The sequence below is a fragment of the Staurois parvus genome, unplaced genomic scaffold (genome assembly GCF_062004578.1).
Source record: "Staurois parvus isolate SC_StPar_1 unplaced genomic scaffold, SC_StPar_1.0 ptg001291l, whole genome shotgun sequence".
Lineage (NCBI taxonomy): Eukaryota > Metazoa > Chordata > Amphibia > Anura > Ranidae > Staurois > Staurois parvus.
The window spans coordinates 30,951-46,889 of NW_028319087.1; the positions used below are offsets into that span (position 1 = coordinate 30,951).

At 45.0% G+C, this 15,939-nt stretch overlaps 1 protein-coding gene across 1 annotated transcript in view; it reads right to left on the reverse strand.

Moving 5' to 3' along the window:
- Positions 1–558: 558 nt before the first annotated feature.
- Positions 559–15,939, reverse strand: part of LOC149437411 (ubinuclein-2-like) — a 155,973-nt gene continuing 140,592 nt past the window's right edge. Inside the window, exons 9-10 of the mRNA XM_089660940.1 lie at positions 13,805–13,920; positions 559–684 (exon numbers count right to left, since the gene is read on the reverse strand). Of these exons, the coding sequence (XP_089517066.1) occupies positions 567–684; positions 13,805–13,920 (234 nt within the window). The 3' untranslated portion in view covers positions 559–566. The remainder of the gene's footprint in view (positions 685–13,804; positions 13,921–15,939) is intronic.

The window sequence follows — 15,939 nt, forward strand, 5'->3', positions numbered from 1 at the left end:
TACAGTTCTGTGCAGAAATTATGCAACATGTTCTACTTTTTTTTCCTAAAACTGGAACAAACTGGAACTGCAGGCACTGGTGTGAACTATGCCAATAAAAACCACGCAACCTACTTTCCATGTGTTTTGGATGCATAAAAAAAAAAAGCACTGGAACGCATATGGTGTGAACTAGCTCTAACAATCTTCCTGACCTCTTTATGAACTGAACTCAGAATGGGTGGTTTCAATGCTGCTGCATAGCTTAAAATACACACAGTTTAGATTAAAGAGGAGCTCCAGTCACATATCTGAAAATTACTTGCTGACTTTAAGCAGACACTCATCTGTCCCAGGATCCAGTGCAGTGCTCACCCAAGCAGTTTTTGAAGCCGGTGGGGGGGGGGGTAGATTTCCACACAGATTGCATAGGCGATCAGGGCGGAAGTGGGTACCTGTCAAAACCTGGTACCCACTGCCCCCCACCCACTGAAAAAAAGTACCAAAAGGTTAAAGAGGAGAGAGGTAGGAGGTCTTAAAGTGGAACATTTTTGGGGGAAGTTTAAGATCACCAAAATACATGAACCTTACCTAAGAGTGTCGTCCCAGTAAAATTTCTTCCTTGGTCCCATCACCCTCTTTCCTGGCTTCTCCTCATCATCCTCTTCTGAAGGGTTTCTATCTCGCTCTTCATCGCCTTGATGTCTAAAACAAATTATACCAAAGACCAACAGCAAATTAAAAAAATAAATATAAAGATAAAAAGAAGCTTACTAAATGGCAAGAGGCATAGTAAAAAAAATATATTCATGATGGAATGTTTATTAATGATTACGCAAATGTGCAAGAGGGCAATTTTAGAATGCAATGTTCGTTAAAGAGATGTGTCCACCTTTCCCATGCATGGAAAAGTTACAGTGTCTTTGTAAAAGGGGCCCACTGTCCTATTTACTCGCCTTGCCTACAATCTCTTGCCCCGCCCTAAGAGTGTAGAGATACAGTGTCTTGAAAAAGTATTCATACCCCTTGAAATTTTCCACATTTTGTCATGTAACAACCAAAAACGTAATTACATTTTATTGAGATTTTATGTGATAGACCAACACAAAGTGGCACACAATTGTGAAGTGGAAGGAAAATGATAAATGGTTGTCAAAACGTTTTACAAATAAACATCTTAAAAGTGTGACGTGCATTTGTACTCAGCTCCCCTGAGTCAATACTTTGTAGAACCACCTTTCACTGCAAATACAGCTGCAAGTCCTTTTGGGTATGTCTCTACCAGCTTTGCACAACTAGAGTGAAATTTTTGCCCATTCTTCCTTGCAAAATAGCTCAAGCTCTGTCAGACTGGATGGAAAGCGTCTGTGAACAGCAAATTTCAAGTCTTGCCGCAGATCTTCAATTGAATTTAGATCTTAGGTCTGGACTTTGACTGGGCCATTCTAACAATATGCTTTGATCTAAACCATTCCATTGTAACTCTGGCTGTATGTTTAGAATCGTTGTCCTTCTGGAAGGTGAACCTCTGCCCCAGTCTCACATCTTTTGAAGATTAACAGGTTTTTTTCTAAGATTGCCTTGTGTTTGGCTCCATCCACCTTCCCATCAGAAGAAAAGCATCCCTACAACATGATGCTGCCACCACCACGTTTCACGGTGGAGATGGGGTGTTCAGGGTGATGTGCAGTGTTAGTTTTCCGCCACACATAGCGTTTTGCTTTTAGGCCAAAAAGCTCAATTTTGGTCTCATCTGACCAGAGCATCTTCTTCCACATTTGCTGTGTCCCCCAAATGGCTTCTCGCAAACTGCAAATAGGACTTCTTATGGCTTTCTTTCAACAATGGCTATTTTCTTGCCACTCTTTCATAAAGGCCAGATTTGTGGAGTGCACGACTAATAGATGTCATGTGCACAGATTCTCCCACCTGTGCTGTGGATCTCTGCAGCTCTTCCAAAGTTACCAAGGACCTCTTGGCTGCTTCTCTGACTGATGCTATTTGCCCTGACTGTCAATTTAGGTGGCTGGCCATGCCTTGGTAGGTCTGCAGTTGTGCCATACTCTTTCCAATTTTGGGTGATGGATTGAACAGTGCTCCATGAGATGTTCAAAGCTCGGGATATTTTTTTTTTTTTTTTATAACCTAACCCTGCTTTAAACTTCTGCATGACTTTATCCCTGACCTGTCTGGTGTGTTCTTTGGCCTTCATGATGTTGTTTGTCCACTAATGTTTTCTTAAACCACTGAGGACTGCACAGAACAGCTGTAGTTATACTGAGATTAAATTACACACAGGTGGACTATTTACTAATTAGGCAGGTACTAATTAGGTGACTTCTGAAGGCAATTGGTTCCACAACATTTTAATTAGGGGTATCAGAGTAAAGGGGGCTGAATACAAATGCACGCCACACTTTTCAGATATTTGTAAAAAATTTTGAAAACCATTTATCATTTTCCTTCCACATCACAATTATGTGCCTCTGTGTTGGTCTATCACATAAAATCCCAATAAAATACATTTACATTTTTGGTTGTAACATAACAAAATGTGGAAAATTCCAAGGAGTATGAATACTTTAAGGCACTGTAACAGATATAGGTAGGCCTCTAGTCCTAAGATCCCCAGGCAATAGCCAAGCTGTTACAGCCCGTGACACAAAACCAGGGTGGAAAATCAATCCTCAGGATAAAAGCGCTAGATCTTGGAGAGCTGGAATATGACTTTCCATTCCACCGAGAATAGGAATCACTTCTCTTTAAGGCACAAAACTTCGGTTTCCTTCCTGATTGTTGAAAAAGGCCGCTGATATGACATTGTTCGACTGAATCCTGATCGGATTACCTCAAAAGGTGAAAAATCAGGAGCTGAAGGGGAAACCAAATTGCTCTGATTTCACAGATTGGAAGATGAACTTCCTAAAGTGTCCAAGTCCCATCCACTGATACTTGTCACAAGAACCCAGCAGCTGTATGTAAAACGGCTGTGTGAATGTGGCATTAAGGTTGACAATTGAGTTTGCATGTAGCCCCACACAGAGTGGATAAGGGGCTTATATCAGAGCCTGGACATAAATTTCATTTTGGTGCAGCGTTGCATGGCCGCGCAACTGTCAAAGTAACGCAGCACCATAACACAAACCGCTTATGTAACGGCTTCCTGACCGCCCTATAGAAGAAATACTGCTACAGGGCAGGGTGCCAAAATCACATATATATATATATACACACGTGATTCTTGCTCCCATGGTTTTCACGCCCCTCCCAGATAGCGTCAGATTTCCCCTCGATACACCAGTAATCACATTTAACCCCTTGATTGCCAGGAACACGCTCATACACAATAAACCTCCATTGCTAGTATTTTTTAGTATTTTTATCACATCAGCACTATACCAGCGTTCACATTAGTATAGTGTCCACAAAAACACAGCGTTAGCGGGATCAGCCCGGGACCTGCTAGTACCTGCATTTAGCCCCTAAGCTTACCCCCACCCCCCCCCAGCAAGTGCAGTGTGAATAGGTCACTGTCACTTGATACACATTGCAAAAAAACAAAAAAACAAAACAAAAACAAAAGAACATAGCATATTATATCCAACAAGGACCAGCAACGTATTGGTACATCACTGAACTTTGAATGGTTATACCAGGATGATGCCTACAGCTGCAGGCATCATCCTGGTATCTTTTTTCAGCCGATGATCGGCTTTCATGTAAAAGCAATCCTAGTGGCCAATTAGCTGCAGGATTGCTTTTACAAGCAGCGGGAGATGATGACCTCCCCCGCTGCCTTCACGGGCAGTTCCTGGACATCGGGGGAACCTGAGAATGCAGTCGGTGTTTCTGCCAGCTGACCATAGGGCTGATTGGAGACCAGAATTGTGCCAATCATCTCTATAACCTATGAAATCGGAAGCTATGAGCATTTCATCACTTCAGTTTTGCAGAATATAAACAGCGCCATTTGTAAATTGGGAAAGCATCTGATAAGACCGATCTTGGTTTGATTAGATAATTTAAGAGCAGAGGATATATCTAGAGTCTGATAGACCCCAGATTTCTCAAAAAAAAAATATATGACAATGCCTATTGAAGTTATAGGGGATATTTGCAATCCCTGTGATAGCATTAAAAGTGATAAAAAAAATGATAAGGACAGTGTAAAAATAATTTAAAAAATCAAAAGAAAAAAATCTTCCTCGCCTCGGTGACACCCTGTGCCGGTATGTAAACAGCGGTTGCGCCAAGCATGTGAGCTATAGCCATGAACGTCAGATCAAGGGCTGTAATTCTAACACTAGACCTCCTCTGTAAATCTAAAATGGTAGCTTGTAAAGGCTTTTAAAACGTTGCCTATGGATATTATAAACGTATGCAGTTTGTTGCCATTGCACGGGGCATGCGCAGTTTTAAATCATGTCATGTTTGGTATCCTTTTACTCAGCATACCATCATCTTTTATACTTTACCAAATAATTTGCCAATATATTGTGTTTTGTGCATTAAAAGTAAAAAAAAAAAGTGTATATAAAAAAAAAAATTGCGCTTGAAAAAAATAAAAATCGCTGCACAACTACTATGTAACATAAAAAATTGCACCACCCACCATTTTATTCACTAGGGTGTTTGCTTTAAAAAATATATGTTTGGGGGTTTAAATTAATTTCCTAGCAAAAAATACTGAAAAGGCTTGATGTTCAGGTGGTTAGAAGAGTGAGTGATGTGTGGCATAAACTTCTAATGCTGGGCATAAAATGCCCCCACCCCCCAAAACGACCCCTTTTTGGAAAGTAGACACCCCAAACTACAGTCAGGTCCATAAATATTGGGACATCAACACAATTCTAACATTTTTGGCTCTATACACCACCACAATGGATTTGAAATGAAACAAACAAGATGTGCTTTAACTGCAGACTGTCAGCTTTAATTTGAGGGTATTTACATCCAAATCAGGTGAACGGTGTAGGAATTACAACAGTTTGCATATGTGCCTCCCACTTGTTAAGGGACCAAAAGTAATGGGACAATTGGATTCTCAGCTGTTCCATGGCCAGGTGGGTGTTATTCCCTCATTATCCCAATTACAATGAGCAGATAAAAGGTCCAGAGTTCATTTCAAGTGTGCTATTTGCATTTGGAATCTGTTGCTGTCAATTCTCAAGATGAGATCCAAAGAGCTGTCACTATAAGTGAAGCAAGCCATCAGTAGGCTGAAAAAACAAAACAAACCCATCAGAGAGATAGCAAAAACATTAGGCGTGGCCAAAACAACTGTTTGGAACATTCTTAAAAAGAAGGAATGCACCGGTGAGCTCAGCAACACCAAAAGACCCGGAAGACCACGGAAAACAACTGTGGTGGATGACTGAAGAATTCTTTCCCTGGTGAAGAAAACACCCTTCACAACAGTTGGCCAGATCAAGAACACTCTCCAGGAGGTAGGTGTATGTGTGTCAAAGTCAACAATCAAGAGAAGACTTCACCAGAGTGAATACAGAGGGTTCACCACAAGATGTAAACCATTGGTGAGCGTCAAAAACCGGAAGGTCAGATTAGAGTTTGCCAAACGACATCTAAAAAAGCCTTCACAGTTCTGGAACAACATCCTATGGACAGATGAGACCAAGATCAACTTGTACCAGAGTAATGGGAAGAGAAGAGTATGGAGAAGGAAAGGAATTGCTCATGATCCTAAGCATACCACCTCATCAGTGAAGCATGGTGGTGGTAGTGTCATGGCGTGGGCATGTATGGCTGCCAATGGAACTGGTTCTCTTGTATTTATTGATGATGTGACTGCTGACAAAAGCAGCAGGATGAATTCTGAAGTGTTTCGGGCAATATTATCTGCTCATATTCAGCCAAATACTTCACAATTCATTGGACGCCGTTTCACAGTGCAGATGGACAATGACCCAAAGCATACTGCAAAAGCAACCAAAGAGTTTTTTAAGGGAAAGAAGTGGAATGTTATGCAATGGCCAAGTCAATCACCTGACCTGAATCCGATTGAGCATGCATTTCACTTGCTGAAGACAAACCTGAAGGGAAAATGCCCCAAGAACAAGCAGGAACTGAAGACAGTTGCAGTAGAGGCCTGGCAGAGCATCACCAGGAATTAAACCCAGCATCTGGTGATGTCTATGCATTCCAGACTTCAGGCTGTAATTGACTGCAAAGGATTTGCAACCAAGTATTAAAAAGTGAAAGTTTGATTTATGATTATTCTGTCCCATTACTTTTGGTCCCTTAACAAGTGGGAGGCACATATGCAAACTGTTGTAATTCCTACACCGTTCACCTGATTTGGATGTAAATACCCTCAAATTAAAGCTGACAGTCTGCAGTTAAAGCACATCTTGTTTGTTTCATTTCAAATCCATTGTGGTGGTGTATAGAGCCAAAAATATTAGAATTGTGTCGATGTCCCAATATTTATGGACCTGACTGTATATGCTGAAAGGCATGTTGAATCAATAGAAGAATTTATTTTTTTTACACACAAAATTGTCACTTAAATTATTTACTGCTCACACATGCCATGGGTATATGTGCAATTACCCCCCAAAATACATTCTGCTACTTCTCCCGAGTCTGGGGGTGCCACATGTGAGAGATGTTTTTGCAGTCTAGCCAAGTACAGGACCCCAAAATCCAATAAGCACCATCATGCTTTTAAAAAGGGCTTTATTCCCGCATTACACTTCCTGACTACCTATCACAGTTTCGGAGGTACTGAAATGCCAGGATAGCACCAAACCCCCCAAATGACCCCTTTTTGTAAAATAGACACCTCAAGGAGTTTGATAAGCATTTTGCAGATCTCGTTTTTTTTTCTTCATTTTCCAAAAACTTGTGACAACAAACATTTCTTCATATATATAATTATCAAAACCTTGTAAGAAAAAAAAATGACATCTGCAAAATACTCACCATGCCTCTCTTTAAATTCCTTGGGGTGTCTACTTTCCAAAAAGAGGAAATTGGGGGGGTGCTACTCCTGGCATGTCAGGGCCTTCGAAAACTGTGATAGGTAGTAAGGAAATGAAATGAGGAAATTACGCACCTTCAGGCTTTCAAAGTGGTCATTGGAATGTGGCTAGACTCCCCAAAAAGTCTCACACATGTGGCATCCCCATACTCGGTAGAAGTAGAAGAATGTATTTTGGGGTGTAATTCCACATATACCCATGGCTTGTGCAAGAAATATATCATTTAAATCACAACTCTGTGTAAAAAAAACTTAGAAAAAAAACAGAAACTTAGAAAAAAAGAAATCTTCCATGGACTCAATATGCCTCTCAGAAGATAGCTTAGGGTGTCTACTTTCCGAAAAGGGGTCATTTTGGTGGTGTTTGTACTGTCCTGGTATTTTAGCACCTCAAGAAATGTGATGGGCAGTCAGAAAGTAAAAGCTGTGTAAATTCCATTATCTATACCAGTGGTTCTCAACCTTTCTAATGCCGCGACCCCTTAATACAGTTCCTCATGTTGTGGTGACCCCCAACCATAAAATTATTTTCGTTGCTACTTCATAACTGTAATTTTGCAGTGGGAGGAATAGTGCCCCATCGTTGGTGTCAGTGGGGGGGAATAGTGCCCCACCGTTGGTGTCAGTGGGGGGGAATAGTGCCCCACCGTTGGTGTCAGTGGGGGGGAATAGTGCCCCACCGTTGGTGTCAGTGGGGGGGAATAGTGCCCCACCGTTGGTGTCAGTGGGGGGGAATAGTGCCCCACCGTTGGTGTCAGTGGGGGGGAATAGTGCCCCACCGTTGGTGTCAGTGGGGGGAATAGTGCCCCACCGTTGGTGTCAGTGGGGGGAATAGTGCCCCACCGTTGGTGTCAGTGGGGGGAATAGTGCCCCACCGTTGGTGTCAGTGGGGGGGAATAGTGCCCCACCGTTGGTGTCAGTGGGGGGGAATAGTGCCCCACCGTTGGTGTCAGTGGGGGGGAATAGTGCCCCACCGTTGGTGTCAGTGGGGGGGAATAGTGCCCCACCGTTGGTGTCAGTGGGGGGAATAGTGCCCCACCGTTGGTGTCAGTGGGGGGAATAGTGCCCCACCGTTGGTGTCAGTGGGGGGAATAGTGCCCCACCGTTGGTGTCAGTGGGGGGAATAGTGCCCCACCGTTGGTGTCAGTGGGGGGAATAGTGCCCCACCGTTGGTGTCAGTGGGGGGAATAGTGCCCCACCGTTGGTGTCAGTGGGGGGAATAGTGCCCCACCGTTGGTGTCAGTGGGGGGAATAGTGCCCCACCGTTGGTGTCAGTGGGGGGAATAGTGCCCCACCGTTGGTGTCAGTGGGGGGAATAGTGCCCCACCGTTGGTGTCAGTGGGGGGAATAGTGCCCCACCGTTGGTGTCAGTGGGGGGAATAGTGCCCCACCGTTGGTGTCAGTGGGGGGAATAGTGCCCCACCGTTGGTGTCAGTGGGGGGAATAGTGCCCCACCGTTGGTGTCAGTGGGGGGAATAGTGCCCCACCGTTGGTGTCAGTGGGGGGAATAGTGCCCCACCGTTGGTGTCAGTGGGGGGAATAGTGCCCCACCGTTGGTGTCAGTGGGGGGAATAGTGCCCCACCGTTGGTGTCAGTGGGGGGAATAGTGCCCCACCGTTGGTGTCAGTGGGGGGAATAGTGCCCCACCGTTGGTGTCAGTGGGGGGAATAGTGCCCCACCGTTGGTGTCAGTGGGGGGAATAGTGCCCCACCGTTGGTGTCAGTGGGGGGAATAGTGCCCCACCGTTGGTGTCAGTGGGGGGAATAGTGCCCCACCGTTGGTGTCAGTGGGGGGAATAGTGCCCCACCGTTGGTGTCAGTGGGGGGAATAGTGCCCCACCGTTGGTGTCAGTGGGGGGAATAGTGCCCCACCGTTGGTGTCAGTGGGGGGAATAGTGCCCCACCGTTGGTGTCAGTGGGGGGAATAGTGCCCCACCGTTGGTGTCAGTGGGGGGAATAGTGCCCCACCGTTGGTGTCAGTGGGGGGAATAGTGCCCCACCGTTGGTGTCAGTGGGGGGAATAGTGCCCCACCGTTGGTGTCAGTGGGGGGAATAGTGCCCCACCGTTGGTGTCAGTGGGGGGAATAGTGCCCCACCGTTGGTGTCAGTGGGGGGAATAGTGCCCCACCGTTGGTGTCAGTGGGGGAATAGTGCCCCACCGTTGGTGTCAGTGGGGGGAATAGTGCCCCACCGTTGGTGTCAGTGGGGGAATAGTGCCCCACCGTTGGTGTCAGTGGGGGAATAGTGCCCCACCGTTGGTGTCAGTGGGAGGAATAGTGCCCCACCGTTGGTGTCAGTGGGAGGAATAGTGCCCCACCGTTGGTGTCAGTGGGAGGAATAGTGCCCCACCGTTGGTGTCAGTGGGAGGAATAGTCCCCATCGTTGGTGTCAGTGGGAGGAATAGTGCCCCATCGTTGGTGTCAGTGGGAGGAATAGTCCCCATCGTTGGTGTCAGTGGGAGGAATAGTGCCCCATCGTTGGTGTCAGTGGGAGGAATAGTGCCCCATCGTTGGTGTCAGTGGGAGGAATAGTGCCCCATCGTTGGTGTCAGTGGGGGGAATAGTGCCCCATCATGGGTGTCAGTGGGGGGAATAGTGCCCCATCATTGGTGTCAGTGGGGGGAATAGTGCCCCATCATGGGTGTCAGTGGGGGGAATAGTGCCCCATCATTGGTGTCAGTGGGGGGAATAGTGCCCCATCATTGGTGTCAGTGGGAGGAATAGTGCCCCATCATTGATGTCAGTGGGAGGAATAGTGCCTCATCATTGATGTCAGTGTGGTGGAGGGGGAAATAGTGCCCCATCTTTGGGGTCAGGGGGGGGGGAATAGTGCCCCATTGTTGGTGTCGGTGGGGGGAGGAATAGTGCCCCATCATTGGTGTCAGTGGGGGGAATAGTGCCCCATCATTGGTGTCAGTGGGGGGAATAGTGCCCCATCATTGGTGTCAGTGGGGGGAATAGTGCCCCATCATTGGTGTCAGTGGGGGGAATAGTGCCCCATCATTGGTGTCAGTGGGAGGAATAGTGCCCCATCATTGGTGTCAGTGGGAGGAATAGTGCCCCATCATTGATGTCAGTGTGGTGGGGGGGGGGAATAGTGCCCCATCGTTGGTGTCGGTGGGGGGAGGAATAGTGCCCCATTCTTGGTGTCAGTGGAAAGAGGAATAGTGCCCCATCGTTGGTGTCAGTGGAAAGAGGAATAGTGCCCCATCGTTGGTGTCAGTGGAAAGAGGAATAGTGCCCCATCGTTGGTGTCAGTGGGGGGGAGGAATAGTGCCCCATCGTTGGTGTCAGTGGGGGGGGGGAATAGTGCCCCATCGTTGGTGTCAGTGGGGGGGAGGAATAGTGCCCCATCGTTGGTGTCAGTGGGGGGGAGGAATAGTGCCCCATCATTGGTGTCAGTGCGGGGGGGGGGAGGAAATAGTGCCCCATCATTGGTGTCAGTGGGAGAAATAGTGCCCCATTGTTGGTATTAGTCACACAAATGATGGGGCACTATTCCTCCCACTGACACCAATGATACTTACCTTGCTGACCCCTGCTCCAGCCTGGGCTCGCTCTCTCACTTACCTGTCAGCTGTCTTCCTTCTCTGACCGCTCTCCTCTTCACTTACTCCGGCAGTTCCCTCGATCTTCTTAGATCTACGCGCGCTGCCGCTCGGCTCCTCCTCTCCAAGCTCCACCTCCTCGCCGGTGATTGGCCACCTGTGTGCCTCTCCTGAGCTACAGTTCCGGTGGCCAATCAGCGGCGAGGAGGCGGAGTTGTTGAGGGATCCCGGAGGTGTGGCCAGGTGACAGGGCAGCGTGTCATCCCGCCCACACATCGACTGAGTCAGAGGAGCGGTGTCTCGGTTCCTAAGACCATCGGAAATATGCGTTTTCCGATGGTCTTAGGCGACCCCTGGGAAATGGTCGTTCGACCCCCAAAGGGGTCGCGACCCCCAGGTTGAGAACCGCTGATCTATACCATAGTTTTTAGATGCTATCACTTTCACACAAAGCAATCAATATACACTTAGAGATTTTTTTTTTAACCAAAAACATGTAGCAGAATACATTTTGGCCTAAATTTGACGAAATTTTAGTTTTTTTTTTTTTTTTTATTACAGAAATGAGAAAATATCGGGTTTTTAAAGAAAAAATAAATTCTCAAAACTTTGTTTATAGCGCCAAAAATAAAAAGCTCACAGGTGATCAAATACCACCAAAAGAAAGTTCTATTTGTGTGGAAAAAAGGACGGAAATTTCATTTATGTTCCATATTGCATGACCGCGCAATTGTCAGTTAAACTAGTGCAGCGCTGTATAGGAAAAAAAATGGCGTAAATTGCAGTATCTATACCATAGTTTGTAGACGCTATAACTTTCACACAAAGTAATCAATATACAGAGCTTTCTTTTGGTGGTATTTAATCACCACTGGGGATTTTATTTTTTGCTAAATTAAACCAAAAATTCTGAAAAAAATATACGTTTTTCTTTGTTTCTGTTATAAAAGTTTGCAAATAAATAATTGTTCTTCATAAATTTAGGCCAATATACATTTCTTTGGTGAAAATAACCCAAATTAGGATGTATTATTTAGTCTGTAGGAAAGTTATAGAGTTCACAAACTATGGGATATATCTGGCTGTCAGTACATCAGGATTGATCAATTTTCAATCTAATTTCTTGAGGTCCAAGAATGTCAGAACAGTACAGACATCACTCAAATAACCCCTTTTTGCAAAGTAGACAGTCCAACGTATTTCATAACAGGCATGACCTTGGGATTACTGTGCTTGATTGGCCAGCAAACTCACCTGACCTGAACCCCATAGAGAATCTATGGGGCATTGCCAAGAGAAAGATGAGAGACATGAGACCGAACAATGCAGAAGAGCTGAAGGCCGCTATTGAAGCATCCTGGTCTTCCATAACACCTCAGCAGTGCCACAGGCTGATAGCTTCCATGTCACACCGCATTGAGGTAGTAATTGCTGCAAAAGGGGCCCAAACCAAATACTGAGTACATATGCATGCTTATACTTTTCAGAGGTCCGATATTGTTCTATGTACAATCCTTGTTTTATTGATTGCATGTAATATTCTAATTTTCTGAGATTGTGGATTTGGGGTTTTCATGAGCTGTAAGCCATAAACATCACAATAATGACAAATCACGGTTTGAACTATCTTGCTTTGCATGTAATGAGTCTCTCTCATATATTAGTTTCACCTATTAAGTTGCATTACTGAAATAAATGAACTGTTGCACGATATTCTAATTTTTCGAGTTTCACCTGTACACGTAGAATGGAAGAACTAAAGCTGAATGTAAAGCAATAAGTGGCATCTGCAGTCCATTTTCGAATTTTGAAATTACATGGGGATAGCTGCAACTAGTATGCAATTAAGCAAAAATTACAACCAGCAGGCTTTAAACTTCAGAATGTTTGCATTTGGAAGATCTGCAGATTGCAGCATTTGATACAGACAAGTATGTGAAGCCAAGCACTTGCTTTGGATAACATCAAAAGATAAGCCATTAAACATACTGTAGGTCACAAGCCATATATTGGTTATTCTAAGAAATCTAATGATTAAAACATTATTTTCAAGATTAAATTTAAAATCCATAAATCATTCTGGGCAATCATGCGGTTTTTCTTATTACTTAGCAAGTAAAATTGTTTATATGTACCCAAATTATTCTATTAACAAGCATATAACAAAAAGAAAGAAGAAAATCACTATATGAACGTAAAGTAAAAGTTAACGTGTATAGGTACAGGTGGGTATAGACCAGTGGTCGGCAAGCCGCGGCTCTTTACAAGCTTAAATGCGGCTCTTCTGTGTGCCGGGCGCCCGCTCCCCTCCCTCCTCTCCCTCCTCTCGGACGGGCGTGTGCAGGGCGGCCGCCCCCTCCCCTCCCTCCTCTCGGACGGCCGCCCGCTCCCCTCCCTCCTCTCGGGCGGCCGCCCCAAAAGTCAGGACTCTGCAGCTGTCAGGATGTAGGCGGGGCAGCCAGGATGTAGGCGGGGCAGCGTGACGAACTCCTCTCCTCTCACAGTCCGCCCTGAAGACCAGAACGGCGCGGGAAGCACGGCGAGAGAAACGCGCGGAGCAAAGGTAAGTGAATTGACACAGGGGGGACTTACTATATGGGGGATGAATTACTATATGGGGGACTTACTATATGGGGGGGGACTTACTATATGGGGGGGAACTTACTATATGGGGGGGGACTTACTATATGGGGGGGGACTTACTATATGGGAGATGAATTACTATATGGGAGATGAATTACTATGGGGGGGATGAATTACTATGGGGGATGAATTACTATGGGGGATGAATTACTATATGGGGGATGAATTACTATGGGGGATGAATTACTATGGGGGGATGAATTACTATGGGGGGATGAATTACTATATGGGGGATGAATTAATATGGGGGATGAATTACTATATGGGGGATGAATTACTATATGGGGGATGAATTACTATATGGGGGATGAATTACTATATGGGGGATGAATTACTATATGGGGGATGAATTACTATATGGGGGATGAATTGCTATGGGGGATGAATTGCTATATGGGGGATGAATTACTATATGGGGGATGAATTACTCTATGGGGGATGAATTACTCTATGGGGGATGAATTACTCTATGGGGGATGAATTACTATATGGGAGATGTATTTTCAGTTTTAAAAATGTGGCTCTCAAAATAAATTTCAATCGTGGTTTTGGCGAGATTTGGCTCAGTTGAAAAAAAAGGTTGCCCACCACTGGTATAGGGGAGAAAAAAAAAGTCAGTCAAAAAACAATACTTACTTTGTACTTTTGGCCTGATGTGCCTGGCAGTCCTCTTGGTACCTGTTGAGCTGTCCAGGCATCACACTGCTGATAGCCACTTTTAGTCTTTGCAGTGGCTCTTTCAGTCGGTCATCCTATAAAAGTTAAAAAACAAGAGCAAAAGACAATGTGTATACACAAAAAAAACGCTATTTAAATTTCATAGTCAGAGGTGAACTTTTCTGTTACAATTTTCAAAACACAAAGTGTTCCAAAAACATTTGGTTTAGACTACAAATGTTATATGACCAAACTGGAACAAACTGTTTTCAGTCAAGTGTTTCCTAGTAAAGGAAATTAATGACTAGTAAACCACATAAAAAGACAGAAAGAGTACTGTCTCTTGAAGAAAAAAAAATGGCAGACAAGTAAGGACATGTGCTATGTAGATGTCAGAAAACCCATTTCTTTAAATATGTGTAATATGTTCTAACAAGACTGGTTCTATTGCTATTTTTTTTTTTCCAAAAAGAAAGCCTTTATTAAGAAAGAACATAATGGTACAAAAGACATGTACAGGGTGCCTAAGCGAAACAGCAGGCACAACCTACAGCGATACAGCAGTAACTCAAACAAGAAAATACAGATAATGATAATGCAATAATACAAAACCCGACTACAATAAGGTTATGCTTGCAACAAACCGGAGCCAATATAGTATAGTATGGGGTGCAATTGCATCATATAATATCCCCTGCGCTCGTGCTTCGCCAAGCAGGGCTGTAGCGATAGGAAGAGTGGTCATGGCATCTGAACGTAGGAATTGGACAAAAACTTATGGCAAGGTGGAGAGTTACAAAAACCGGCATACGTTGCGGTAGGAGCCGTTGATGGAAGTGGGGAGAGTGAAAGGATGGCATGTCTAGTGTTCCAGGTAGCATAGCAAAGCGAGAGGCGAGAAGAAAAGAGAAAGGAGAAAAGAGAGAAAGGGAAATAGAGAGAAAAGTGATAGAAACAGAAAGAGGGGGATGGGGGTGGAAGGTGAAGAAAAAAAAAAAAAAATTCCAAAATAAATTAATAGTGGGGGGGGGGGGGGGGGGAAACATATGGGGTGAGAAATGACAGCAATATCTGAGGTTACTCATGCATGGGGATAGGAGTTAAGCTAACGCCAGAGTCGCGTGGGAAGGGATACATTGTCGAAAAGAGTCTCAGTGCCTATCACAAAAACTACTGTAAAGAAGTAACATCAGCAGGAAAGCCGGACCAAGTCAGACCTGATGGTCCATAAGAGACTTGTACGTAGGAGTAGTTGTGAAGTAGATCCAGCAGGCCCAAATGTGGGAAAATTTAGTGGGAGTGTCAAGGGCCGACGCAATTAGTTCCTCCATGTCTGCCATTTTACCCACACGGACAAGCCAATCACGAACAGAGGGGGGGCGAGAAGAGCCCCAAAGGACGGGAAGGCAGAGTCTGGCCGCGTTGACCATATGCATGGCCAAAGATCTATGATATTGTCCCCCCGGAAGGGAGGAATGATGGAGGAGAAAGTGGGCCGGGGACAGATCCAGAGGCACGGTCGTCACCGATACTACAATCCTATGGACCTCTTGCCAAAACGGTTGAATGCTCGGACAGGACCACCAGATGTGTAAAAATGATCCGTCCGCAGCCCCACACCTCCAACAGGTATTGGGATAAGAAGGATTGAAATGAGAAATTTGTGAAGGGGTGCGATACCACCTCGACACCAATTTGTAACCGTTTTCCTGCGTCGAGACATTAAGGGAGCATTTATGAGAATATTTGAATACACGTGCCCAGTCGGAATCCGCCAAATTATCATCCAAATCTCTATTCCAGGCCTGACAGGAGGGCAGGGAGTTATAGGCCCTATTCTCAATTAAGAGAGGGTAAATTTCTGAAATCAAATGCTTACGCGGTTCTCCTTTCGAGCAAATATCCTCAAAAGGGGTAAGAGGGCGGGTCCAATCACGGAAAGGTTTATGCGAGAGCAGATAATGCCGTATTTGCAAATAAACCCAGAGAGGAAAATTGTGGGTACCCAAGCTGTCACGCAGTTCGTGGAGTGATTTCATCTTGCCTTCGTGGAGAAAGTGTTTGGCCAAAATTTGATCATGCGGCCAATGTTCAGAGAGAAAGTTCTTGTGCAT